The following is a 26,856-nucleotide window of genomic DNA, read 5'->3' on the forward strand; positions in this document are numbered from 1 at the left end:
GTACAAATTTCGGGGGGGGGGGCTGTAATGAAGTACCTCCATAAAGGTACTAGGTCATGTGCTCCTTGGTTCTCCTTTTTGCCACCTTGAAAGATCCCCAAATCTGTCTCCATCTGCATAACAATTTGCTTAGGAGTTAGAGCCAAAATAGAATAGAAAATATGATCACTTCCTGAGGCAGCTTCACTCTAAATGTTTTGGACGTCTCTAATTGGAAGTTTTGCCTTATCTTGTATACAGCATGTGATAAGTGTGATGTGAAAGAGTGATGAAGTTATTACCAACTGTGGTTTTTGTTGTTCATCTTTCATTTCTGGAAGAAGACCAGTGGCATCACGAGGGGGATATCTTGCCTTGCTCAGGAATTGGTTTTAAGTCAGGCAGAGCTTAGAAAAATCCTCAACTTCACTCTCTCCTCCAGAGTTATCAAAGTCTAGCAGCAAGAAGGTCAAGATGACTGGTGATGGCCCAGGATGCAGTGGGCGACCTTGGCCTTTCTAAATTAACGTCTGAGGCCACACCTACTTAGTGACCAAGGGCTAGGTAATAGTTGAGACAAAAGATAGCCCAAAATCCTGTTACTGTCTGAGAGAATCAAGGAAGACTTCCTGATGGAATTCGGGTTGAAACTTAAAAGCTAGGTAAGGATTCAAAATGTAGAAAGTGGATAGTAGAAACTCCCAGTGTAAGAAAATAGAAAGATCCTTGACTCTGGAATATGAGGACTTGAGTTCAAATCCTAATGCTGACCCTGATCAGGTCTCTTAAACTTCCTGAACCTCACTTTTGTTTTCTGTATAATGAAGGGTTGAATTAGATGGCATCTGAGGTCCTTTCAGCTCTAGAACTACAACCCTATGCAACAAATGTATGGGGATCAGGGAGAATAGTGTGAGCTAAGGCAGGAAAACCAAAAGGGCATCAGATTATAGAGGGCCTTGATCCCTTATAGAGGGTAAATAAATGTGAACTTAATTTTATAGGCATTATGGAGTCTTTCAAAGGTTTTTGACTTTTACAGGGACATACCCAGATCTACATATAAATAACATGAATGTAGTAATGGTGTAAAGGATGGATTGGAGGGAGAGAGAATGGAAGCAGAAAAACCTATCTTTCAAGAGGTTCTCACAATAATAGGGTGGTGGCAAAATGAGTAAAAAGCACTGCCTATAACAGTCTTCTTAATAACAAGCTGCTTTAGCTACATTTGCATCCCAACACATAGAGTGGAATTATGATGATTTTCCCACAATTGAATACCAAGTCATTGTGAAAAGAAGACAGGAAACAACATATATGTGAAATTCTCTTTAGCTGCACCAACAATTAATTTTTAACATTAGGCATTCTGAGATTTTTTTCTAACCTCACTCCTGGTCCTTTGAGTGATAAGCTACTTTTAAATTTGTAATGGAACAGGGATGGTCAGGGTGGGGTGGGAAAAAATGGCCACACGATGTCCATTATTCAGTATCTTGGTCCTCAAAACACAACTGAGCCACTATCATCAACTCAGAATCTACTAGGAAATTCAAAACTTAACCTCCTCTTTCATTTGATGGAAAAAAAATGCCCATTCAACCCTGGTTACCATGGATACTGGCCAAACATTCCAGGGTTCAGCCATCTGCTAAAAAGGCATCACATCATCATGATTCTAACAGCGAAAATGTTCTGGTCCTATGGCTCATCAAAATCATACACACACACACACACACACACACACACACACACACACACACACACGTATATGTATTTTTTCCCTGGACTGCTGTTATAAATTTGAAAGTCTACAAAAAATGCTGTAAAATATCCTATTTACAATCTACTTCGACTGAATCGATTCACATTTAGATGAACTGTTGGGCATGTTCTCATTGGCAAATCACCAAGCTTCCCTACTGTAGAAGCACGGTTTAAAGCAAACAAGAGAAAAATGCAGACTGGGCCTGCACTGAAAGTGCCTCCCTTCTTCCTTTCTCTTTCCTCCTTCCCATATTTCTTTCGCCCATGGTACATTTTCCCTAAAATGGCAGCAAATGAAGGCAGGAAATGGGAAGTGAAAGCAGGAGGGCAGGCAGACTGCTCAGCTCTTTCTGCACCAAAAGCCCAGTTTCCAACTCTGAGCTGATTCTGAGGAGCCAGGAGGAGAAGAAGATAGAAAAGGGAGCAAACCAATCCACTTTAAAGCCTTCAGAAAAGGAAAGAATTTGCTTTTCCTTCAGGATTGGGGCAGAAAAAGATTTTGTAGAACAGCTCTTCTGGTGACCAGACTCCCCTGGTACAACAAGAGAAAGCACTTAGACCAGAGCACTTTTCAAACAGAACTTGAGTCTTTGTCTGCCAAATCAATACTGATTAGATTTTGTTGTGTGTTCTGTTGCCTGGGAACCAGAGAAGATACTAGAATGACAGTGTCCTGTGGACTGGCAGCTAGGTCTGTATTTTCTTCTCTTCTCCATCTTTTATCAGTAATAAGAAAGAGAGCCGCATGGTGTTAAGGGTTAGTGAGCTGGCCTCAGGATCAGAAAGACCTGGGTTCAAGTCTGATACTCTCGTTGCCCCAAGCAACTTTCTAAGGTTAGGGTGATCCTTCGGTTGTTGTTTGTTTTGTTGTTTGACCATTTTCAGTAGTGTCCGACTTTTCCTGACCCCATTTAGGATTTTCTTGGCAAAGATACTGGAGTGGTTTGCCATTTTTTTCTCCAGTTCAGTTTTACTACTTCTTTCTTCAGCTCATTTTACAGATGAGGAAACTGAGGCAAACATGGTTAAGTGACTTGCCCAGGGTCACATAGATAGTAAATGTCTGAGGTCAGATTTGAACTGAGAAAATGAGTCTTTACTAACTCTAGGCTTAGCCGTCAAACCACTTTACCATCTAACTGCTCTTTAGGAGGAACAAAGTGAATGGGAAAAGGACAGGAAGAAGCCAGGGTGGGTAGGGAAGTGGATTGGAGCAACTGCTTGGAGCAGCTGCTTTGAGCTTGATTAGAGGGGAATTCCACATCCTGAGATGAAGCTGCAGGTCCTACCAGTAACTGCCTTCCTCCAGTCCCTCTCTGTGTAAAAGTCTGTCCTTACATTCAAAATACCAGCTGCATAAGGAAGCAAAAGACTTTTACTGTCGTCACAATTTTGACACAAGCTGGTTGTAGAACCTTTGGCAAATCACTCACCTTCAAGGGCTTGAATTTCTTCCAATAACATGGGGTTTGGAACTGATGAACTTTTAGCATCACTTTCAGGGGGTCTAGTTCATTTTCCTAGCCTCACCTTTCTAGGCCTCAACTTTTTCGCTAAAAAAAGGATGGGTTAAATGATCTCTTAAAGTCCATTCAGGCTATTATTTCACTAATGATATTTCAGTTTCTTCTGCTGTGAAACAGAGATAATAATACCTGCCCCACCTACATCACAGAAATGCTGAGAGGATCAAATGAAGTCAAATAAGCCAAAAGCTTTGAAACTCTAAAAACCCAATGAAAGTGAAGGATGGAGCCACAGTAATAAGAAGAGAAGGTTGAAGGTCCCCTTTCAAAGGTTCTTAACCTGGGCTCCTTCAACTTGTTTTTAAAACTATTTTGATATTTAATTTGATACTCAGTACTAAATATTTTGATAAATGAATTTCAATATAATTGAAAATATAAAACCAATATAATTGATTTTCTTTGTAACCCTAGTCATATCTATGCTTTTCCTGTATTTAAAAATATTCTTCTGAGAATATGCACAGGCTTCACCAGATCTGCCAAAGGGGTACAGAACATAAAAAAGATTGAGAAAGCCTGCCTACAGTAAGGACTGCCCAGATATTATAGGCATTTACTCAATGTGCCATTGTAAAGAAGAACTCAGGTGCAGAAGGGATACAAGAATTTTTTCTGTTGTTCAGTCATTTTTTTCAGTCATGTCTGACTCTTCATGACCCCATTTGGGGTTTTCTTGGTAAAGATACTGTAGTCATTTGCCATTTCCTTTTCCAGCTCATTTTACAGAGGAAGAAATTGAGGCAAACAGGCTTAAGTGACTTGCTCAAGGTCACACAGCTAGTAAGTGTCTGAGGACAGATTTGAACTCAGGATGGTGGATCTTCCTGACTTGAGGCCAGGCTAGTCCATCCACTAAGCCACCTAGCCGCCACCATACAAGATTACAGGATCACAGATAAGGATAGTTCTGCTCATCTAATAATAATGGCTGACATTCATATAATACATTCAGGTTTGCAAAGTACTTTTACATATGTTAACCCATCTCATGTTATCTCACAACAACCCAGCAAAGTTTACAGATGAGGAGGCAGGTCGTAACTTCCCTAGGGTCACACAGCTAAGACTGAAATCTGAGGCAGACTTCAAACTCAGATCATCCTGACTTCAGGTCCATTTACTATGGCACTTAACAATGGACATGTTTTTAGGACAAAATAAAAGGGTTTTATCCAGCAAAAAGAAAGCTTTAGATCCCTGTGCTACCAGCACATCTGCTAGGTCTTCTTTCCTCCTAAAATTACTGATAATTCGAAGTTACTATGGGCCTTTTGTACTTCTTTGAAGGAAGGAGGAAGAGAGAGTAAAGAGAAAGAGGAGTATGTGAATTCTAAGACATGAAGTATAAGGTTCTTATAGCAAATTTTATGAGAAATTTTAAAAGCATAGAAATGTCAGAAATCACAAAATCTCTGATATTTAAAGAGTCCATCCCTCATGACCTGTCCATAATAAAGTGGTAGCTTCTCAAGTAATCATCTCCACACTTTATATTCCTGTGCCTAGCATTGTACCTGGCATATAATGGTGCTTAATAAACGTTTATAAACTGGCTGACCATATGTAAGAGGAGCTAATCCGCGCCCCATGAATCACCTTTCTTAGTGTTTGTTGTTAGAAATTCCCAATAAAAACACTAGGTTGTGAAACAAAAAACAAAAGTCCCTCTGACCACTGGATTTTCCCCATGCCGGCAGAGAACGCATTTGGAAAACCTACCTTCCCCTGTCTTTCCCTAAAAGTCAGCGACCCCTTGGCCCCCTGAGCTTCTGCTCGATGGAAATCGGTGAACAAACACCTCCCCGAAAAAGATTTTTTGCCTGAGATTACTGTGACTATCCAGAGCGCAGGTGCATTTTCCCTGCCCACCTACGATAGTACCCAGAAGGCACAGATACCATTTTAATGAGTAACAAGTGGCTAGGAGTCAGAAAGAGAAAGAGGAACCAGATTGCTGACCGAATTTACGGGAACAGTTGCCACGACTTCTGCACTTTTGCAGGTGCTGAAAGAAAGAGGTGTTAAGCTGGAAGAACTAAGTGGGTGGGACAAGAGTGGGAGGATCCAGGAAAGCAGAATAAATAGCTTGGTGAATGGAAGTAGGTGGTGACAGGAAAGCCTCCGAAACCAAAGCTTCCACCCGACCAAGGTCTCCTACCCGACCCCAACGTGATTTGCTAAGATCTACCCCCACGCTTTCATATGCAAATCAAGAGCCGAGAGAGGGCTGGGCTGGGCTCCGGGAGCTCAGCTCGCTTCTGGCTGCCGAGTTACCACACTGAACGCACTGAGCACACACCGCACGTAAAGAGGCAAGATCTTTGCTCTCCGGTGCCGAAACTGCGGGGATGGACTGGACAGAGAACTAGACAGCCAGTTTTCATTAAACCACATGTCTTCGTTGGAGGCTGGACGAGCCGAAACAGCTGAGAAGCTGTCCCCATGCAAGATCTTCCAGAAAAAGTAAGTTGGAGGCTGGGTGACTTAGGCTTTTGGGAACCGATCATTTCCCAGTCCCTGAAGAGGGATTCCTTTTCCCCCCTGAGGAATCAAAAGAATGAACTTTGGGAGATACTATCTTTTTGCCATTCCCGTGCTGAGCGTGGCCCTCTTCGTCTTGTTGTACAACCATCAACTCTATCTGCCAAAGAGTTATCAGCGGTTAAATGTATCTAGTGAGCGTTATTCTCTATCCCAATCCTGTAATGCCGTCGTAGAAGGGAGGTCAGCATTTGTGTGGGACAAAGTATTAATGCCTTCCTTTGGAGCAGTGCCTTGTAAGGAATATTTGCTCCAGAGTCACTATATAACAGCTCCCCTGTCGGAAGAAGAAGCCGGGTTTCCTTTGGCCTACGTAATGGTCATTCATAAAGATTTTGAGACCTTTGAGAGACTCTTCCGGGCGGTTTACATGCCCCAGAATGTTTACTGTGTTCACGTGGATAAGAAGACCACGGCTGAGTTTAAAGATGCTGTGGGGAGACTGGTGGGCTGCTTCCCCAATGCTTTCCTTGCCTCCAAGTTGGAGCCGGTTGTCTATGGTGGAATATCCAGGCTCCAGGCTGACCTGAACTGCATGAAAGACCTTGTAGCCTCTAAGGTTCGGTGGAAGTACCTCATCAACACTTGTGGCCAAGATTTTCCCCTGAAAACTAACAAGGAAATAATCCAGCATTTGAAAGGATTCAAAGGGAGAAATATCACCCCAGGGGTGCTTCCTCCTGGCCACGCTATTGAAAGAACTAAATACGTCTTCAAAGAATATAGGACCCCTCAAACCTCATTTATGCAAAAAACCAAAACTTTAAAATTCTTACCGCCCCATCAACTAGTCATTTATTTCGGCTCGGCTTATGTTGCCCTCACTAGGGAGTTTGTCAACTTTGTTTTCCAAGACCATCGAGCCATTGATTTACTCCTGTGGTCTAAGGACACCTACAGCCCTGATGAGCATTTCTGGGTGACACTCAATAGGATCTCTGGTAGGTGTGATTTCTTAATTTTGCAGGCAGACCAGAACCATTTTTCTGGTGCTTTAGGCGTCAGAATAATTTATGAATGAGCCTTTAAAAAAAAAAAAGCATAAGGAGGAAAAGTCTTTCAGTTCCCAAGACATCTTAAGCATGATTTTCTGTGTTCATATGTGTATATGTTATATGACTGCGTAGGTATCAGATCTGGAGGCTTATATATGGCGATTTTAAAGTAATAAGATTAAGGTTTTCAGTAAATGTGAACTTAAAATTCCACCAGTGTGTTTGGTCCAAAGGAGTCAGTCAAATTGGGAAGCTCTGTACTTCCTCCAACATGTTTCTATTGCCCAGAAAAAAAAAAGTTTTTAACTCTTTACAGTAGCTTTTATAAACTAGGTTACCTGTCACATAAGAAAACCTTCCTCATTACTTGATAATCATAACGTTTGTTGTTTTTAAGGAACAGCAGGGCTTGTGCCTTGATCATTATTGGGAAGGCCTCACTAATTCAGTCTTCTATTATTAATACTGCCAATTACTAAGGCCTTTTGGAAATTCTTCTTTTGGAGCTGTCTTCAGAGACTGATATTTCTTTCACATATCTCCAAAATGACTGTTTCTGTCAGGACCTATGAATTCATGAATTTATAGGCAGCAAGGTAAGCAGACTCCCTCCACTGATCATCAAATCATAGATTTAGGATTGGAAGGAATCTTGGGAGTCAGCCATCTAGTCCAGAGGTGGGGAAACATCAGCCTCAAGGCCACCTATGGCCTGGTAGGTCCTCAAGCCCCCTTTGAATCACAAAACAAACCCCCTTAATGAAAGAATTCATTCTATAAAACTTAGACTCAGTCAAAAGGCCGCACCAAGGACCTAGAAGGCCACACATGGCCTGGAGGTCATGTGTTCCTCACCTCTGATCCAACCCTTGCCTTGCCCTACTTTATAGATGCGTAGAGGTAAACTGCCTGTGGTCTCACTGCTAGATGCACATCTGATGTTTTTTTTCTTTCTTAACCTCAATTTCTCTACTGAAAAACAGACACAATAATGGCACCTACTGAATTTTCTGAATTGTCTTAGGAATCAAATGAACCGATACGTATGTGCTTTGTAAACCTTAAAGTCCCATATAAAGGCTCTTGTTATAAGCCATGCCATGGTTACTTAGTATTAAATTTTCCCCTGCTGTACTGCAGAGTTTGAGGGACAGCCAAAGTCATGTGATTGGTTCCTTTGCATCTAAAAATTTGAACCCATTTCTTCTGGCTCCAGAACCAGCCCTTTATCCCCTCACCCACTGCATCACAAGAAGTTCCCAGACAGTAAGAGCAACAGCTGACTTTATTTCAACACTTCCTTTTCCTCCGTTAGGAGTCTGACTCCAATGACTAATCTAAGGCCTTGTCTAATGTCTACAACCTTCCGTTGCAGTTAAGATGGGGAAAATTTACTCCAATAATTTGTTCAAATACATTAAGCAGGTGATCGAAGGGTGCTAAATATTTGGATTTAAAGACAAAAATGTACTGGACAGGATAAGAATAATAGTTTGGAAACATTTACTTCTGGGCTGGTTCAAAATGACAAAGAATTTTTTTTTTTTGGCAGACTCCTCCTCTCTTTCTATAGTCTTGAGCCTAATCAGCTTTGCTTATAACTGATTGGGCCAAAGTCCCAAATAATCCCAGGTTTTTGAAGGTAGAAAATAGACTTAGTCTTTCTTCTAAGCACTGAATATCTTTCCAAAACTCTCCAACTCCCATGTATGCATTGAAAAGTCTTAGTAAGTTATAGGAATAAAACTGCTGGCTTCCACATAGTAAGCATTTAATAAATGTTTCTTGATTGATTGATTGGTAGATTGACCCATGTTATCCCAGTGCAGATGTCTGTGCCTCCATGTGATTCCCTCTCTCCCTTTGTCTCTCCTCTCTCCCTCTCCTTCCCCCTCTCTTTCCCCTCCCCCATGTGTCTGTCTGTCTCTGTCTCTGTCTGTCTGTCTGTCTGTCTGTCTGTCTCTCTCTCTCTCTCTCTCTCTCTCTGTCTCTCACACACGTTTTAACCACAGGTCTTCCTGTTTTGGGTGTAGTATCACAGGGGCACTTGATGGTTACTCGAAACTTTGTTCCTTCCTTAAAACAGACACAAAGTAGCACCATGTCTGTGTATTTTATAGCCTGTATCTGAATTACACTTAGGAAAGGAGCTGACAGAGATGGGTCTAAGAGGCCAGGGGCAGTGAAATTCACAGTATTGTAGGGAATTCGGCTTCATAAGACATCACTGTCAGCTGTTGCTCCCACCAAGGCTCCTAGGTAGGGACTGATCCATAAATTATTTTTATGTATCGAATATCCAAAGCAATCTCTAGACCTCCCTGGGAGAAGAAGTGAAAGTGGGGTAAGGGTGAGGAGGGCTTAAGCCTCCTTATTGAGAAAGACAGGTTAACTTTCTGAAGGTGATGGCCAGTTTTTGCCTTTCTGTGCCTATCACCTTGTAAGCACTGAATTGCTTGTTGGTTGACTAATTGTATTGAACAGCTTGTGAAAGAAACTGCAGGACTATGGAGTACGTATCCTCAGGGATCACGGCCACTGTGCCAAACGTGTGGCCTGTGGTTGTCAGGCGAGGGGCTTCTTGGAGAGGTTTTATAAGATAATACAGGGGAAGCCCTTGTTGCTGTGTGCTCCCTTCAGTGGATCTATCCTCTTTTCTTGTAAATGGATTTGTGTTGCCAAGGGAAATGAGTGATTCCCAGCGGGGGAGGGGCAGGGGAGGAAACACTAAGCTGGTTCCCAGTACAGAAAAATAAGGCTGTAGTTATGGTAAAAGGAAATACAACGAAGTGCCCGGAGGAGGTTGTTTCTCTTACACAAGGATAGAATTGTTGTTGGTGATTTTTTCTTTAAAAAAAAAACAAACCCTATCACTCCCAGCAACAGCTTTACTGCTGACTGTATTTGGTTTCAGTTTTAAACCACATTATTAAGCATTATTTACTTAAGAGATATATTAAGAGTACTCCTTAAGCAAACTTTACTGTTAAAAACATAACTTTTCTTTTGTATGCAATGAAACCGGTTAAACATTGCCCTTAGCTAAAATCAGTAAATTTAAATCTAACTTTCTTATAAAAGGAGACATAAAAATAGGCATTTAAATATTACTTACTCTCTCTCCCACCTCCACCTCCTTGGCTCCTCTGGCTTCCTTTCAGAATTCAGCTCCAAAGCCCAGCTGCAGACCTTTCTCGGTTTATTTCCCACCTCCTCCCCCATTGCTTATTCCTTCCTTCTGAGATCACCTCCCTTTTTAACGATATATGTAACCCGTAAGTACACAGCTGTCTGTTTACATGTCATCTCCACCATTAAAATGCCCCCTGAAGACAGCAACTTGTTTGATATTTGGGGGTTAGCTTTCTTTGTAGCCTTGGTGCTTAGTAGAGTGTCTGGCACACAGTAGGTACTTAATCAATGCTTGCTCGTTGATAAATAGATAAATAGAGCATTTCATTGTTTATGAACATTAATACATTTGCTTTCAGATGACGTGTTGTAGAGGGAAAGTCCTGATTCTGAAGGCAAAGAGTTCAAATCATGCCTTTGTTTATATCTGTGACCAAGAGCAAGCCATTTAACCTCCTTGGGTTTTATTTTTCTCATTTGTAAAATTAAGGAATTGAACTGGATGGCTAGCCTATGTCTATTTGAGTCTCATGTGAGAAAAATAGCATTCTACCAGGAGTACTTTCATTTTTTTTAAAATAAACAACATGAAGAAGGCTAAGAAACTCCTAAACTTAGTTATAATGAAGCCAATTATTCATATTTTCAAGGACATATGAATTCAGGACCAAATGATTCTGTTCATTTCAACAAACACTCCTAAAGTATGTCAGTAGGCAAGCTCCTGGGAAGCAAGGAACACCTCTCGGTTATAATAATTGACACTTATGTAGGCTTACAAAGTACATTGTGTGTTATCTAAAGAGCTAACTAACGAACCTTAAAATAACGCAGGAGGCATTGTTGTCAACATCTTGTCAATAAGGTGAAGCCCCAGCAGTGTAGCCAGTAGTTACAATGCTGGAAGTGTCAGGTAGGTTTCCTATCCTGGTATACAGCCTTCCAAGTCCAACTCTTGGGGTAAAGGGATGGGGAAAGATCCCCTCTGGGGATCATCAGAATCTGTGGATCATTGATGATTTATAAGCATTTAAACACTTCTGCACCACAAATTTGGAAATGGGATTTTTAGAATTGGAAGAAATTTTAAAAGATTATCCAATCCAAAATAAACACTGAGGAAAAGCTTGCTATGTGTCAGAAACTGTACGAAGAAAACAGGATACAAATACAGGTAAGAAAGAAAGACAGCCCCTTCTTTCATGGAACTTGCTTTCTAATGGGGAAAGATAGTTCATTATATGGAGCTGAAAAGTGGAGGTTGTCAGTGGTTAAAGAAGATGAAGGATGAATGGTCTTGGGCCCTTCCTAAAAATGGGCCTTTTGAGAGAAATTCCCCAATAGGAGAAGGAGCGGGGCACAGAGGTCAGAGGGAGTCAGTTGATGTGTGGTGGAAAGGTTGGAAGAGTGAGTGAAGTATGGCTGATAAAGACCTTCAAAATTATTCAGACTTGAGAAAGCTAAATTTAGGGAAGGAAAAATGATATATTCCAACGATTTGGTGAAGGGCCCACATTTATTATTAAGTAACAGAGTTGCCACTCAAAACCGGGGTCTCTTGATTTCACATCCATCAGGCCCCGCCATTTCTGTACCTCGCCAAAATGTCAGTCAACAAACATTTATTATAGCTTACTATGTGTGAAGTACACAAGCCCTGGGAATAGAACAGAACTGGAAAAACCCAGTCCCCTACCTTCAGGAACTGACATTTCAGAAGAGAAGAACACATGCAAATAACTATGTACGTACAAGATATTCAGTATAAATGAAAGGTAATCCTTACCTCCATTGATTTCCAGAAGCAAAACACTTATCTAGACACAAAGGCCATGTCTACACCTACAGTTGATATTGCTGAGTGTAACAACAGATTGGTACTTGGTGAATGTCTGGGAAATAGAAAAGGTAGACTTTTTAATTACCCTTTCACCTTGATCCTATTACTCAGGTTAGTGTTAGTGGTGTTGCCAGACCACTCGTGTGTGTGTGTGTGTGTGTGTGTACACAAATAGTAAAATTGAATTTTAAGGAAAGGTAGATGGGGCATGGGGAAGGAACTAGGAAAGACTTCTTGCAGAACATGGGATTTGAGACAAGTCTATTTGAGATAAGACTTGAAGGAAAGCTAGGTGAGAAGGAAGAGAGAGTGCTCCAGGCATGCGACTCAGACAGCTGAGAATGGGGAGAGGGGAACAGAGCTAGACACAGAAGTCAGTATTGGATCTTGAGTGTATGTGGACTGTAAGAAGACTGAAAAGGAAGGAGGCAGATGACCAATCATGCAACTTCCCCTAAGTGTCGGTGTCCCTGAATATAAGATCTCTTTCCACTCTTTTACTTGGTGACTTAATAGGCTCCCATGCATTTAATTATTAAATGATATCCAGATCTATATTATATTCAGCTCTGATCCCTCATCACCTGCTGTCTAGTGAACATTTTGAACTGGATGGCCTTTAGATCTCTCAAATTCAATATGCCCGAACAGAATTCATTATCTTCCCTCACCTCAACACAGTCTTCTTTAGAACTTCCTTGTTGTTGAAGATGTCAACATTTTCTAGTCACTCAGGTTCACAACCTTGATGTCATCTTTGACTCCTGATGCTCACTCACTGCCGGTGAGTCAGATGCCAGATCTTTATCATTTCAATCTACAAAACAGTCATTGCATAGATGATAGAAATAACATTCTAATTGGCATCTCTGACTGGAAATCTCTGCTCTTTTCCATTCTTTATACAAGTTGCCAAAGTGATTTCCCTATTGCAGAGGTCTGAACACATCACCACCACTACCACTCCTATTCATTGAATTCAGAGGTTTCCAGTTGCTTCTAGGACCAAACAGACATTTAATATATGGCATTTAAAGCTCTTTGCAACCTGACCCCTTCTAGTTTTCTTTTATTATTCCCCTCCATACACTATACAGTTCAGTCATACTACATATGTGTGTGTATACATACATATATATATGCAACAACACATGATGTTCAATTTCTCATCTCTCTGCCTTTGCATTTCTTGTTCTCTCTTGCCTGGAATGCCCTCTCTTATCTCTTACTCTTGTAATCTGTGGTTTCTTTCAAGATTTAATTCAAGTTCCACCTCCTACAGGATACTTTTTCTGTCCCCCTCCATCATTATTACCTTGTTTCCACTTTAAATAGCAGTGAGGTGATGGAATGAAAGGAGTGCTAGGTTTGGAGTCAGGAAGACCTAAGTTCAAATCCAGTCTCAGACACTTAACTGTGACCCTGAACAAGTCATTTAACCTCTGCTTGCTTCAGTTTCCTCAACCGAACAAATGGGAGTGATAATAACACCCACTTCACAGGGATGTGGAAAGGATCAAATTAAATATTTGTAAAGCACTTAGTACAATGCACAGCACATAGTAGGTTCTTAACAAATGCTTGTTCCTTTCCCCTTATCTATCTTGTGTGTCAATATGTGTATGTCTTGTCTCTAGTTAAAATGTAAGCTCCTTGAGGGTAGGGACTGTTTCACTTTGTGTCCCTAGCATTTAGCACTGTATTTGGCATATAATAAGTACTTAATTGGATTATAAGAGAATAGATTTAGAGCTTGAAGGAACCTCCTAGGTCATCTAGTCCAATCCCTTCATTTTACAAATGAGGAAAGTCTCAGATAGGCTGAAGACTTTTCCGTGGTCACACAGCCATTGTGTCTGAAGTAGAATTGGAACCTCTTGCTCCAATGGGAAATTATATATCATTTTTTAAAAGTTGTAGCTCTAGCCAGGTACTCATTAACTTGTATTATTTGTGTGGTTTTGTTTTGCATGGATAATCTGGACACATTTACCTTTCGTTATCCCTTTTCCTCTTTCATTCTTCTCCTTTCCCTCCTTACTCTCCTTTACCGTTTCCCTTCCTCTTTGTATCTCCCCCATACCTCTTCCCCCTTTCCTTAGTCTCTTCTCTCAAACACATTTACAATCACAATAAAAGAGGTTGGGAAGCAAATCTCTACAAGAGAAAATTTAATTCTGTGTAAGATTTCAATCAGCCAAGGCTTTTTGTTTCATTTTGTTTTGGATTTTGGGGAGATTTTTTTTTCTTTCTTAAGAGCAAAGTACTCTGTTAAGGATCAATACAATGTGGTGTCTGTGCTTGGACTCTGTCCCAGTCTAGTCTGTAGCATGTGCCTATGTGATGCGCTAAGAGCATTTTGTTCCATGTCTAGAGGGTTTGTAATGTATTCTTTATTTTTCCTTATTAGGAATGAACGAGACCACAAATTCCTTACAAGTTCCTAGTCTCTTAACTGAGAACAATAAGACAAGCATTTATAGAGCTCTTTAAAGTTTATAGTGTACTTTATAAATATTATCTCACTTGATCCTCACAACTCTAGAAGTAGGTACTATTATCTCCTCAGAGATAAGGAAACTGAGATTGAGAGAGGTAAGTAATTGGCCAAGGATCACACAGCTAGCAAAGTGTTTGAGGTCATGTTTGAACTCTGGTCTGTCCTGACTCCAGCTCTAGCCCTTATCCACTGCACCTCCTAGCTGCCTTAACCTTGCTTGCGTTAGCAAATCTAAGGCACCCAAATTTATATTAAAGGAAAAAAATCCCTGATCCCTAATCCTCCTAATCCATTAGGAGGCAGTGTAAGGTATTCAAAAAGCCAATTGGACTTGCAGAAGATCAGGATGTGATGGTTGGCTTTGTACTGTACTTGCCATGTAACCTTGAGTGAGTCAGCTTCCCCCTGCATCTCATTTTTCTCATCTGTAAAACGAGTAGTTTGAATTCCTATGGGGTTTTTCCCCCATTCTAACATTTTGTGGTTTTTGTGATAATTCTCGAGTATTTCTTAATGCACAATACCTAGTCAGCCATGCCCTATGTAACATAACCAAATGATCTAATTGTTTTAGTTTATTTAGCTCACTTATTGAGCACCTTCTTCCATGGGTTTGGTTCAAGACTTTCTTTGGTTTCTAGCTTGGATTTGATTTGATTCAGCAAAATGTTATTAAGCACGTATTCTATGTGATGTATGGTGCTAGGGATAAAACGAAGAAGGCCTTGTTCTGCTTGCAGTCAAGCAAGAGAACTAGAACATACACAGATAAAAAATAGAAAATGTTATGAGGAAGGAAAAAACATAGCTGGGGGCATTAGAGAAGGAGAATACTTCCTGAGCTGAGCCGGGAGGGAAGATTGAGAGGCAGAGATGAGAAAGTTCATTCTAGATGTGAAAGGCACAAACCTGTGGGAGAGGGAATATTGAGTTCAGGGAACATGGAATCTATGAAGGCAGGGAGGTAATATGACATAAGTTTCGTTTAAGGTAAGAACCAGATTGTTGTTCTTCTGCTGTGTCTGACTCTTGGTGATGCCATTTAGGGTTTTCTTGGCAAAGATACAGGAGTGGTTTGTGTCTTCCTTTTCCAGCTCATTTTACAGATGAAGAAACTGAGGCAAACAGGGTTGAGTGGCTTGACCAGGGTCACACAGCTAGTAAATGTCTAAGGCTAGATTTGAACTCAGGAAGATAATCTTCTAGTCTCTATGCCTGGTGCTCTCCACTGTGCCACCTAGCTGCCCTTATGAGCCAGATTGTAGGTGACCAGGCTGTGAAGTTGGTGTTTTACCTTAAAGGTCATGGGGAGTCACTTGGGGGAGAGGTAAAATAGAAAAAAAATTTCTTGAATCCTAACTTCACAGAACAAATCTCCATAATAAAAGATTTGTTCTGTAAAACTTGGACTTAGAGGGCCACACCCAAGTACCTAGAAGGCTGAGTTTCCCACTGCTGACTCTGGATTCTGGGCCTACGTTGCATTTCTCTGTAATGACTTCACCGATATAGTTGGTAGCTTCATGTGGCAGAAATTTATGACATACTCCATAGTCCAGCATGAAAGAGAGTTTTGGGGAGGGGGGAGGGGAAGAGACTGCAGCATGGCGTGTTGGAAGCAGCACAGTACTGGATAGATGAAAAAAAAGGAATGGTTAAGAAATGAGCAAAATCAGAAACGTTTCACAAGATATAATACCCATTGAATGGAAACATTATGTAAGGAAAAAGGTATGAGTACACAGCAGAATGGTAATGGGGGCTTGGCCCAATCCAACCTGGCTATGGCTGGATCTAGTACATTCTTTTTCAAAGAGTATGTTGTGTTAACTAAGTAGTGCCAAAGGTATTTCTCCTAATGGCCATCCTTTTCAGGGTGCTTATTGTTCCAAGTTTATTATTAGGACAAACTTAGTAAGACCTTTTTACCTTTATGAATCATAAAGCATTATACTGACATACATAGAATATTTTAAAGCTTAAAAACCTTTTTTACATATATTTTTGCCTCTGATCACAATAGTCCTGTGAGATAGGAAATACCAGTATTATTATCCTTATTTTATAGAAGAAGAAACTGAGGCATAGAAAATTTAAATGACTTGCCCCCACAGCTAATGCCGTAAGTATTAAAGACAGTATTGGAATCCAGACATCCTGAAAGAAGGAGGGGAAAAGGAAGGGAATAAGCATTTATATAGCTCCTACTACTAGGTATCAAGAGCTATGCTAAGTGTTTTTTACGGTTATTATCTGATTTGATCCTCAAAATAACCCTGAGAGGTAGGTTTTATTATTGTCCCTATTTTACAATTAAGGAAATTGAGGCTAAGTGACTTGTCTTTTTTGTTTTTTGGTCTATTAGTCATGTCCGACTCTTTGTGACCCTATTTATTAGGGGATTTTTGGTTAAAAAAAAAAAGAGAAAAACTGGAGTGGTTTGCTATTTCCTTCCTTCTTCAGCTCATTTTACAGACAAAATTGAGCCAAAGAGGGTAAATTGACACGCCCAGGGTCTCACAGCTGGTATCCTCCTGACTCCAAGCCCAGCACTCCATCCATTCCACCACCTAATTGCCCAAGTGATTTGGGGTCACTCAACTCATAAATGTCTGACCGCCAGAGTGAGCTCTGGGCCCAATGCTCTACCCACTACGCCACCATCTTTCTCTGCTAAGTCACATGCTCTTTCCACTATACCATGTTGACCTTCATGTCATACATGCTAAATTTGATAAAATAGTATATGTACCTTTAATTGCATTAAAATGTGTTAGAACTAAAAGGATATAAATTATTTTGGCGCTGGCAAGCTATGGTGCAAGACATACTCATTTGTTAAGAAGGGGGCTATGGCAGCCTGTACATGGAGATCTTGAAAGACCTACTATAAATTTTCAGTCTTACTTATAGGACTTTGTTTTCCAGGAAACAATACATATTCTACACCTAATATTTTCTTTATGTATAATAAATAGTGTCTTCTCTGTACTTCAAATAGGGCAATAGTTTTCCTTTTTAGAGAGACTTTAATACATTCAGAATGAGCTACTTATTATTTTGATAAAGTAAGTACCAACAGTTGTATCCCTTTATACTCAATGATTCATATTTTTTGGGAGTATAGAAGTATTTTTTTTTTATTTCCTACCTAGAGTTTCTCTTCCTAGATGAGGGAAAATGAGATACATGTTCTGCTGTTCACAAGAGTAATGCAGAAAGGAACTCTGTGGGACCCTCTGCATTTCTTTTCATTCTGCCTCTCCGGGTCATGATTAGTTGGCTCTCCCTTTCTTTCAGTATCTGTGACCAGGGGCCTTAGATTGCTTTCCCCCAAGGATGTGTCTGTGAGCCATTCCTCATCCCAGTCAGCTAACCTGCAGGTGGCTATGCTAATGCAAGAACATGCCCAAGGGTAGCCTACCTCTGAAAGTACATGTAACCCACAGAGTCTTCAAGAAAACCCAGCTATACAATGACCAATGAAAATACAACCCTTTTCTTTGGGGAATTGTTTTTTCAAAAGCATGTAACTGTTCTTTTTTATTAATAAAAATTCTTAACCTAGTTCATTAACTTGTTTGTTTTAGCATTTTGGTAGCTATATTTCAATATAAATGGTTTGCTTTGTAATACTACATATTTTATTTGTAATATTTAAAAAGATTCTTCTGATAAGGGATCCATACATTTCACCAGACTGCAAAGGCAGGAAGGGGACCTTTACCAAAAAAAAAAGTTTTTCCACAACTCCTGGTTTAAATAAATCTATGAAGAACAAACGTGATGGAACAACAAGAGATTTGGATTTTACAAGTACAATTCATTTCCTGGGCAATTGTTTGAATCCTTTTCTCCTTCATCAAGGAGAAGGGATGGACTTCCAGTTTTTTGGGGTCACTGGAATATTGGTGGCTAAGGGTCCATGGCTTGGAGTACAGTCTTCACCTTTCTGATATCCTCCCTCCCTGTCCAGCGTTTATGAAATTGCTTTGGAGAGAACACTAGATTTAGAGTCAGATGAGCTTAAGTCAGAGGCTGCCCATCTTTTCCCCAACTCTCTATTCCCTGCCCTCTCCTCTCTAGTCACATACTTGGTGACTAGGGAAGTTACTCAATCTCACTTTCACATCTGTGAAACAGAGGCAAAGATACTACTACTGTATTGTACATCTCACAAAGTTGTATAAAGTGACTAAATTGTCAGCTAAATTTGGGCTATTTTTATTCACCCATTTCTGGTCTACACTTTAGTGGGAGACCCAGGCAAGCAGATCAGAGCAAAGATGATAGTGTATCACATGGGGAAAGTAAAGGAATAGTATTTTTGGTGGATGACAGAGAATTGGGGCCATGGCTGTGGATGTCTCCTGATGGGATAGTCATCAATCAACGCAGAAAGAGGAGTGAGTGCATCACTTCGTTTGGTTGCTTTCAAAATACTGATTGGTCATTTTAGTAGCAAAAATTCCCTCAATATAATATATATGTATATATGTATATATATACATATATATTATATTGAGGGAATATATATAAATTCCCTCAGTTGGTGGCAGCAATATTGATCAATCTGGGTTTATTCTTTAAAATTGTCACCAGGAAGCTGACAAAGAATCTATTTCCCGTGCTAGACACAAGGGACAAATGTTTCCCCAAATTGCTTCTGTAAGACTCTCTTCCTATTCTTCTCTGAATCTTTTGTATTCATTGTTAGTCACATCTTATTCATATATGCAGTAATGAGTGCACAGGATAAAGAGCTGAACTTTGGGTGACAAAGGCCTGAATTTAATCCAATCTCAGACAATTAGCAACTAAGTGACATTGGACAAGTTATTTTAATTTCTCTTAGCCTCAGTTTCTGCATCTTCAAAATGGAATTATTGAAGTACCTACTTCAGAGGGTTTTGGTAAAGATCAAAGGAAATATGTATAACGCACTTGACAAACCTTAAATGTTATATAAATGTGAGCTATTATTTATGTACTTGCTCACCAAAGTATTTCTTTTAAAATTGGTCTTTGCCTTACAATGCTTTACATATAGAAAATGCTTAGTAAATGGTTCTTGAGTGAGTGAATGAACAAAATAGTAATTCTTTAATAGCAACTTTAGTAGTATTTGAATTGGGTTCCAAGATGTTATTCTATTCAATATACTTTATATATTGAAGTATTTTGTCCCTGAATTTAATTATCGTGGGTCAGAACTATCCAATGGAATTAAATTAATTTTTTTCTCTACAATTTCTCCAAAAATTTGCTGAACAGTTTATAATTCATTCAATTGCTTATGTTCAGTAATTTTTTCAGTTCTTTGTGACCCCATTTGAGGTTTTCTTGGCAAAGATACCAGAGTGGTTTAACGTTTCCTTCTCCAGCTCATTTTACAGATGAGGGACTGAGGCAAACAGTGTTAAGGGACTTGTTCAGGGTCACCCAGCTAGTGTCTGAGACCAGATTTGAACTCAGAAATATGCATCTTCCTGACTCCAGGCCTGGCACTCTATGCACTGCAGCACCTAGCTTCCCATTTAACTGCCTACTATATGCAAAAGACCTCCTGTTGTTTGGATATAAGATGATAATTAAGACATACACGCTGACTTGATGGAGCTTTTAGTCAGAAGGAATGTACTAATACACTGACACCCAGTATTATTCAAGATGTATACAGTAATCATAATGCAAAAGAGAATTGAGTGATATGAACATAAACTAGGCACCAAGAACTTTGCTCTTTCCAGGAAGCAAAAGACTAATTCTTATATGGAAGATCAGAGTAGTTATTGTCTCATAGTATAGAAGGAAAAAAAACACCAGTTTTGAGTTAGAGATCTTTATTCAAGTCTTGGTTCTTATGTTTGCCGCTTCTGGGATCTTGTGGGATCTTAATTTCTCAGAGTCTCTCAGGTTCCCCATCTGTAAAATGAGAAGAAGTTAAACTAGAAAACTCAAGCACACCTCTAGCACAAAATCAGTGATGAATTAGGAAATGGAATTTAAGATAGACCCTGAAAGATAGCTATGATTTCAAAAGGATGGTAAAGAGAAGGGGAGGATATTTTAGGCACTGAGAATAACATGAGTAGGACGTGCACAAGGGATGATAAACAGATAATCCAGTTTGGCAGGCGCATTTTTTATGCAGGGAGGAGTCATGTGAGATAAACTTGGGGAAGCAGAAGGCAGTAATAGTCAGTGGCTTTTAAACCAGGGGGTAGTAACCTGGTGTCAGTATCTTTGGTTCCCTTTTTAATCCTGTATGTTTACTTTTACATATTTAAGGATGTTTTTCTGAGAAGGGATCCATAGGCCTCATGAGACTGCCAAGAAGTCCTAACATAAAAAAGCTTCGGAATCCCTGCCTTAAGTGATGGCAGCTGGTTCTGAGTCATAATCTCCTAGGATCAAATCACAAGCAAAAGGTGCAGGAGGAAACAGAATGGCTTATTGCAACCTCTTCCACACAGTGACCTCTGCAAATCCTGAAGAGTGGATAAAGTCAAGTTAACAAGCATTTATTAGGCACCCAGCAGACTGCTAAGCTCTGGGGGATACTAAAAAAGGTAGCAACAGCCACTGCTCTCTGATAGTTCATAGTCTAATTGGGGGAGATAGCATGCATATAATACCCACGGTTAATGGGCATGGATGAAGATCCAGGAAAGAAGACTGAGAAGGAGTGGACCCAGGAGGAAGAATTAGGAGAGAGTCATGTCACGAAAATGTGGACAGAAGAGTATCAAGGAAAAGAGAATGATTGAAAGTGCCAGAGCCTGCAGAGAGATCAAGAAGGCTGAGAAGAAGCCATTGGATTTGGGGAGCTAGAAGTCTATGTCCTGAAACCACCATGAAGCTGTGTAAATTGGTTAAGGGGCTTAAGCCTAAAAAATAAATAAATAAAAATTTTAAAAAAGAAAAGAGAAGAGGCTTAAACCTTCTTCCCTGGGGCCAGTCAAGTCTTGAAGCAGCTTCTTTCATTTTTTTTTTAATAAAAGAACCAGCCTAACTTGGAAGTGATGAAGGGGGAGGAAACCTTGGCTTCAGACATCCATCTTCAAACAGAGACTAGTTGGTCCCCTGCTAAATAAGTTATAGTGAGGATTTCTTTGGGGTATGGGGTAGATTATTACTGAGATCCCTTCATATCTAAATTGTGTGATTTGTGAAATTGTGATAGATGAATGTAATGGAATATTATTGTGCTGTGTAAGAAGTACAAATGTGAAGAATTCAGGAAAAATATATTGAAAAACATATGAAATGATGCACAATGAAATAGTCAGAATCAGAAAAAAGCATAATACCTAGATAGCATTTATATAGCATTTTAAGGTTTACAAAGCTCTTCATAAATATCATCTCTCTCTTTCTCTCTCCTCCCTCCCTCCCTCCCTTTTTTCTTCCTTCCCCTTCTCTCTCTTTTTAAGTATTATCTCTTTTATCTCAAAACAACCCAGGAGATAGGTGCTATTATTACTCCCATTTTATGGAGTCAAACAGGTTAAATGACTTGCCCAGGTCACCCAATAATTAGTAAGAGTAAGGCTAGATTTGAATTTGGGGTTTCTTGACTCCAGGTCCAGTGCTTTATCAGCTATGCACAGCAAGGTAAATGGAAAGGACAACAAAGTGAAAATGCTAACTGTGAACTCCTACTGGCCAGCCTTCCTTCTGGAAACGAGGAAGCATATCTTTCTTTGAAGCGGTGTCTCTGGTTGTGGGATGCTGTAAGCACTATTAATGTGGAAGGGTGCTTCATAGATTTTGCTTAACTTTTTTTCTTTTTACAAATGAAGGTTCATTTATAATAAAAGGTTTTGGAGAAGGTGGGGCAAGAGGAGTTTACCTGGAAATGAGCAAAAGGTGTCAATAAGTAAAGGAGGAAATAAAGTGCTTGTGAAATAGTTTTGTTTGTGGAAGAGACTTGTTTTGCTTGGCTTTAGAGACAAATTGTGGTTTGTCATTTTTCCATCTTCATTAACCATAAAATGTGTGTCACTGACATTAAATTCTTTACCTGTTATGTTGGGTGCTGGGTAACATGACACATGAGTTGTATACCTTATTTATTTTAGTGAATTTTTTAACCAAAATGCCCCACTCCTAGGACCTCCCCCCACTTGATTGTCTCCTCGTTGCAGTCCCCCCATCCCACCCCTGCTACCCCACTTTGCGCCCCCATAGTTACAGACGTTTGCCACAGTAAGTCAAACTCAGTCAGTGGGTCACAGTGGCAGATTCAAGTTTGGTATAAAGGAAAACTTCTCAGTGAGAACTGTACAAAATTGGAATGGATCACTTTGACATAGTAGGTTCCACCTTGCTGGAGGTCTTCAAGCAAAGACTGGATGATCACTTGTTGGGGAAAATGTAAAGGGGGGATACATGCTGTAATATGGGTAGGAGAATATGTCCTCTGAGGTCCCTTCTAACTCTTGTCTGGGATTCCTCTAACTTTTAACGATAGAATAGGACCAACCAAATCTTGTGATTTCACCAGTCAAATCAACAAGTGTTTGTTAAGTGCCTACTATGTGCCATGCATAGTTCTAGGCATGGGAGTCACAAGGACAAAAGCAAAGTAATGCTTTAAGAAGTTGTGTTCAGTAGCAGGCAACCTGCATGTAGATAGTTACATATAAACATATGCGAAGTAAATACCAGGTAACATTTTAGCAATGGGTAGTGTTGGAAGGTGTTATCATCTAGGAGGACGAGGAACAGCCTCATACTTAATGTTGTGTTTGAGCCAAAACTTGAAGGAAGCCAGGGATCCCAAGATCCCAAGAGGCAGAAGGGAGGAGGAGTAAAAGATCTAATAAATGACTTGACAGGGCCAGGTTGTCTGCTAGTCTGCACTTGGTACAGAGGCAACTGACCACATGGAGCACCTTTACTGAGTCAGGGGTCAACTGGTCTGGGTTGGGCTTATACCAAACATCTTGTCCAGAAAACACATTGTAAGGAAAGACAATCATTACTTAATTTGATGGTTAGGTATGGAATGAACAAGATGCTAAAACAAAACATAAGTGTTTTAAAAACTTATCTAATTTAGGTTTTGGATAATGACAAAAAAATTAAAATAGAATCAAAATTTTTCAAATGAATTAAATTAGAAGTTGAGTGAATAGTATGTTTTCCTTGAAAAGGGATTGAGTTTTTCTTTCTTCCTCAAGGAATTAAAATAATGAAGTTTGGGAGACTTTTTTTTTTTGCCATTTTCATAGTAAGATTTTGTAAACTCTGAACTTCAGTCCTCATCAACACTTGAAGGTTGAAAACCACAAGGAAATAATCTAGCATTTGAAAGGATTTAAAGGTAAAAATGTCATCCCTGGGGGTGCTACTTCCTGTACATACCACTGAAAGGATTTTGGGGGTAGCTTGGTACACAGTGGATAGAGGGCCAGGCCTGAAGTCAGGGAAACTCATCTTCCCAAATTAAAATCTGGCCTCAGACACTTACTATCTGGGTGACCCTGGGCAAGTCATGTTAGCCAGTTTGCCTTAGTTTCCTCATCTGTAAAATGAACTGGAAGAGGAAATGGCAAACCACTCCAGTATCTTTGCCAAATGGGGTTACAAAAAGTCAGACACAAGTGAAACAACGAAACAACAACAACAAAAAATATGTCTTTAAAGTATACATGTGCATGTGAGCCTGGTATATGCAAAAGATCCATGCTTTAAAATCCGGACCTCCCTCAGTAAGTAGTAATTTGGCTCTGTTTATGTTGCTCTCTCACAAGGGAATAAGTTGTTTATTTTCCAAGGTAATTGGGCCACAGATTTATTCCAGTGATCAAAGAATACCTATAGCCCTGATAAGCACTTCTGGATGACACTTAGTTAGATTTCCAGCATATTTGTCTTTATCGTGTGTATATACACCAGATTGATTTCTGTCTCTTGGCATAACAAAGCCAGTAGAAAAAATGGCTAAGGGAAAACTGGAATATGATTTGATAGATCAAACTAAACCAAACTCTTTGGTCTATGAAAATACTACCAGATCTCAGTAAAGTATGTGTCTGTGAAATATACAGCTGTTGGGTGTAATAGGAATCCCTACAACCATGTAATAACCAGTATAAATAATTTACCTTAAATGAAATATTATAACTTTTTAGCAGTATATTTTAGTTTTAATCACCATTGTTGATCAGCAATAATTTTGTATTTGTAATTTTGATCAGTCAGTTTTCTAATCAGTATCATTTATCTATATAAAATAATTCTCTAAGCAATATTGTGCCTCTAATGGATCCTGTATAGTAAAACCCGTTATAATGAAGTTAGCCTAGAAGTATAAAATGAAAACCCCAAACTTTGTCACTTGTGGCCTCAACCCACAATGGGGTTGAAGAGTATTGTGTTAATTCTTAGATCACTTTATTTTTGATCAGAGTGAGAGTATGGATGGGCTTTAGTGTTTAGAAAGTTTGGCATTGTTTGATGGGTTCCTCTAATCTCCCTACCCTCTCCTTTTTCCTCAAAAAAAACCCCTCAGGCTTCCTGCCCCTTACTCAACTCCTTTTCCAGAACAATCAGCTGCAAGTCAGGCTCCCTCTTTTAATAAGGAGAGTGTCAGTGTGAACAAAGAGGAGGCATCCTCAATGTTCTCCTTACTAACCAGATTTGTGTAATCATTAAGTGCAGAGATCCTTTTTGTAGCACAAAGGCCACTTTCAAGATTTGCTGGCTCAGGTTCAGTCAAGCTCCCAAAAAATCAGCTATATGAGTAGGGAAGGGGGAGGTGTAATAAGGCGACTGATCATGGGAAAATGATTGGAAAACTATTGTACTGTATTGATGTGAGCCAGCTGTGTGACAGAGCAGTTCAGATCAATCAGCAAGCTTTTATTTAGTGCCTACTATGTGCTAGAGACTCCACTAGGCCCATAGAAAGAAAAATTCCTATTCTCAAGGGTACAAGGTAAAACCATCTTGGCTTGTACTGCTAGGAAGAAAAGCGTACCCACTATATGCCAAGTACTGTTCTAAGTGTTTTACACCCATTAATGACATTTGATTCTTACTACATCCCTGGGAGGTGGGTGCCATTATGATTATTCCCATTTTATGGATGAGGAAACTGAGGGCTAAGGGAAATTAAGTGACTTGCCCAGGGTCACACAGCTAATAAAGATCTGAACTCAGGTCTACCCTAACTCCAAGTCCAGTGTTTTGTGCATTAGTCTGCTTAGAGCTTGACAGAAACTTAGTAACACATCTTGTCCACTTCCTTCTGTTCATGGAGGTTTATTGACTTGACCAAGGTTATAGCCCCGTTGTACTCTGCTATGGTCAGACTCTGCTAGGGCAGCTAGGTGGCTCAGTGGATAAAGTATAGGGCCTGGGATCAGGAGACTACTCTTCCTCAGATCAGCAGGGCCATCTCTAGTCATCCTAATCTATATATTGTCTCTGGACCCAGTCGACTCCAGAGGAGAGAGTGAGGCTGACTTTGAACAGACCTGCCTCATTTAAATCCAATTCACTTGCAAGTCATGGCATCACCTTCCTGATGTCATGATCTTCAAGAAGGAAGGACAGTCAACAACTTCCTCAGTTCAAATGTAACTCTCAGATTCTTACTTTTCTGTGTGATCCTGGGCAAGTCACTTAACCCTGGTTGGCCTCAGTTTCCTCACCCGTAAAATGAGCTGCAGAAGGAAATGACTCTCCAGCATATTTGCCAAAAAAAGTCCCAAATTGGGTCATGAAGAGTCAGATTAAAAGTGACTAAACACTAACAATGGTGAGACCACATCTGAAGTATTGTTTTCAGAACTGAGGATAGTGACAAACTAAAACATGTTCAGAGGATGATGACCAGTAAAGTGAAGATATTGGTGTGACTCACCTGTCTCCTTGGTCTCTTTGTTGGCTGGCTAAATTTTACATTGAAGAGGAGGAGTTCTTAGCCTTCTTTATGTGGAAGTCCCCTTTGGCAGGATGATGAAGGTTGTGGACTCCTCAGAATAATGTTTTTAGATGCATAAAATAAAATCAATACTGATAATAGCCTACATTTATATGGTACTTACCATGTACCACACACTTGGCAATTATTATCTCATTTGATCCTCACAAAACCTGTTTCAGGTCAGGGATATTATCATATACCTTTTACAGAAGAGGAAACTAATGCTAAAGAGGCTAAGTGACTTTCCTAAGGCCTCACAGTCTGAGGTTGGATTTGAACTCAGGTCTTCCTGACTCCAGGCCTGGTACTCTTTCAATTGCACCACCTAGCTGCCTCATAGGATTACAAGAGAAACCAAGTATATTGAAATAGTTTTTTTTAATTTTTAAATATATTTTAAAGATAATAAACAAGTTCACATTCCTCAAGTTAAGAACACATCCTATATATAGTTGAGCATTTGAATATTGTTCCACTTTCTCCATCCCTATTCACCATATTACAAAGATAGTCACCAAAAAATAGGGAACCTTTGGTGCATTCTAGACTTCTGATCAGGAGCTCGCAAATCTGCCTTTTCTGCTTCTATTTCTAGGTCTCCTCCAATGTTACATCTTCTTTTATTGTTG

At 39.8% G+C, this 26,856-nt stretch overlaps 1 protein-coding gene across 2 annotated transcripts in view; it reads left to right on the top strand.

The window, feature by feature from the left end:
• The window catches only part of GCNT2 (glucosaminyl (N-acetyl) transferase 2 (I blood group)), a 100,548-nt gene that overhangs the window by 53,395 nt on the left and 20,297 nt on the right, over nt 1-26,856 (top strand). The window contains exon 1 of one of the 2 annotated variants that reach the window (XM_072603795.1): nt 3,997-6,760. The exons of the other annotated variant lie outside the window; for it this stretch is intronic. Within the exon in view, the coding sequence (XP_072459896.1) occupies nt 5,836-6,760 (925 nt within the window). The 5' untranslated portion in view covers nt 3,997-5,835. Of the gene's footprint in view, nt 1-3,996; nt 6,761-26,856 lie in introns of those variants that run through there. 2 annotated transcript variants of the gene reach the window in all.

This window comes from Notamacropus eugenii, chromosome 4 (genome assembly GCF_028372415.1).
Source record: "Notamacropus eugenii isolate mMacEug1 chromosome 4, mMacEug1.pri_v2, whole genome shotgun sequence".
NCBI classification, from domain to species: domain Eukaryota; kingdom Metazoa; phylum Chordata; class Mammalia; order Diprotodontia; family Macropodidae; genus Notamacropus; species Notamacropus eugenii.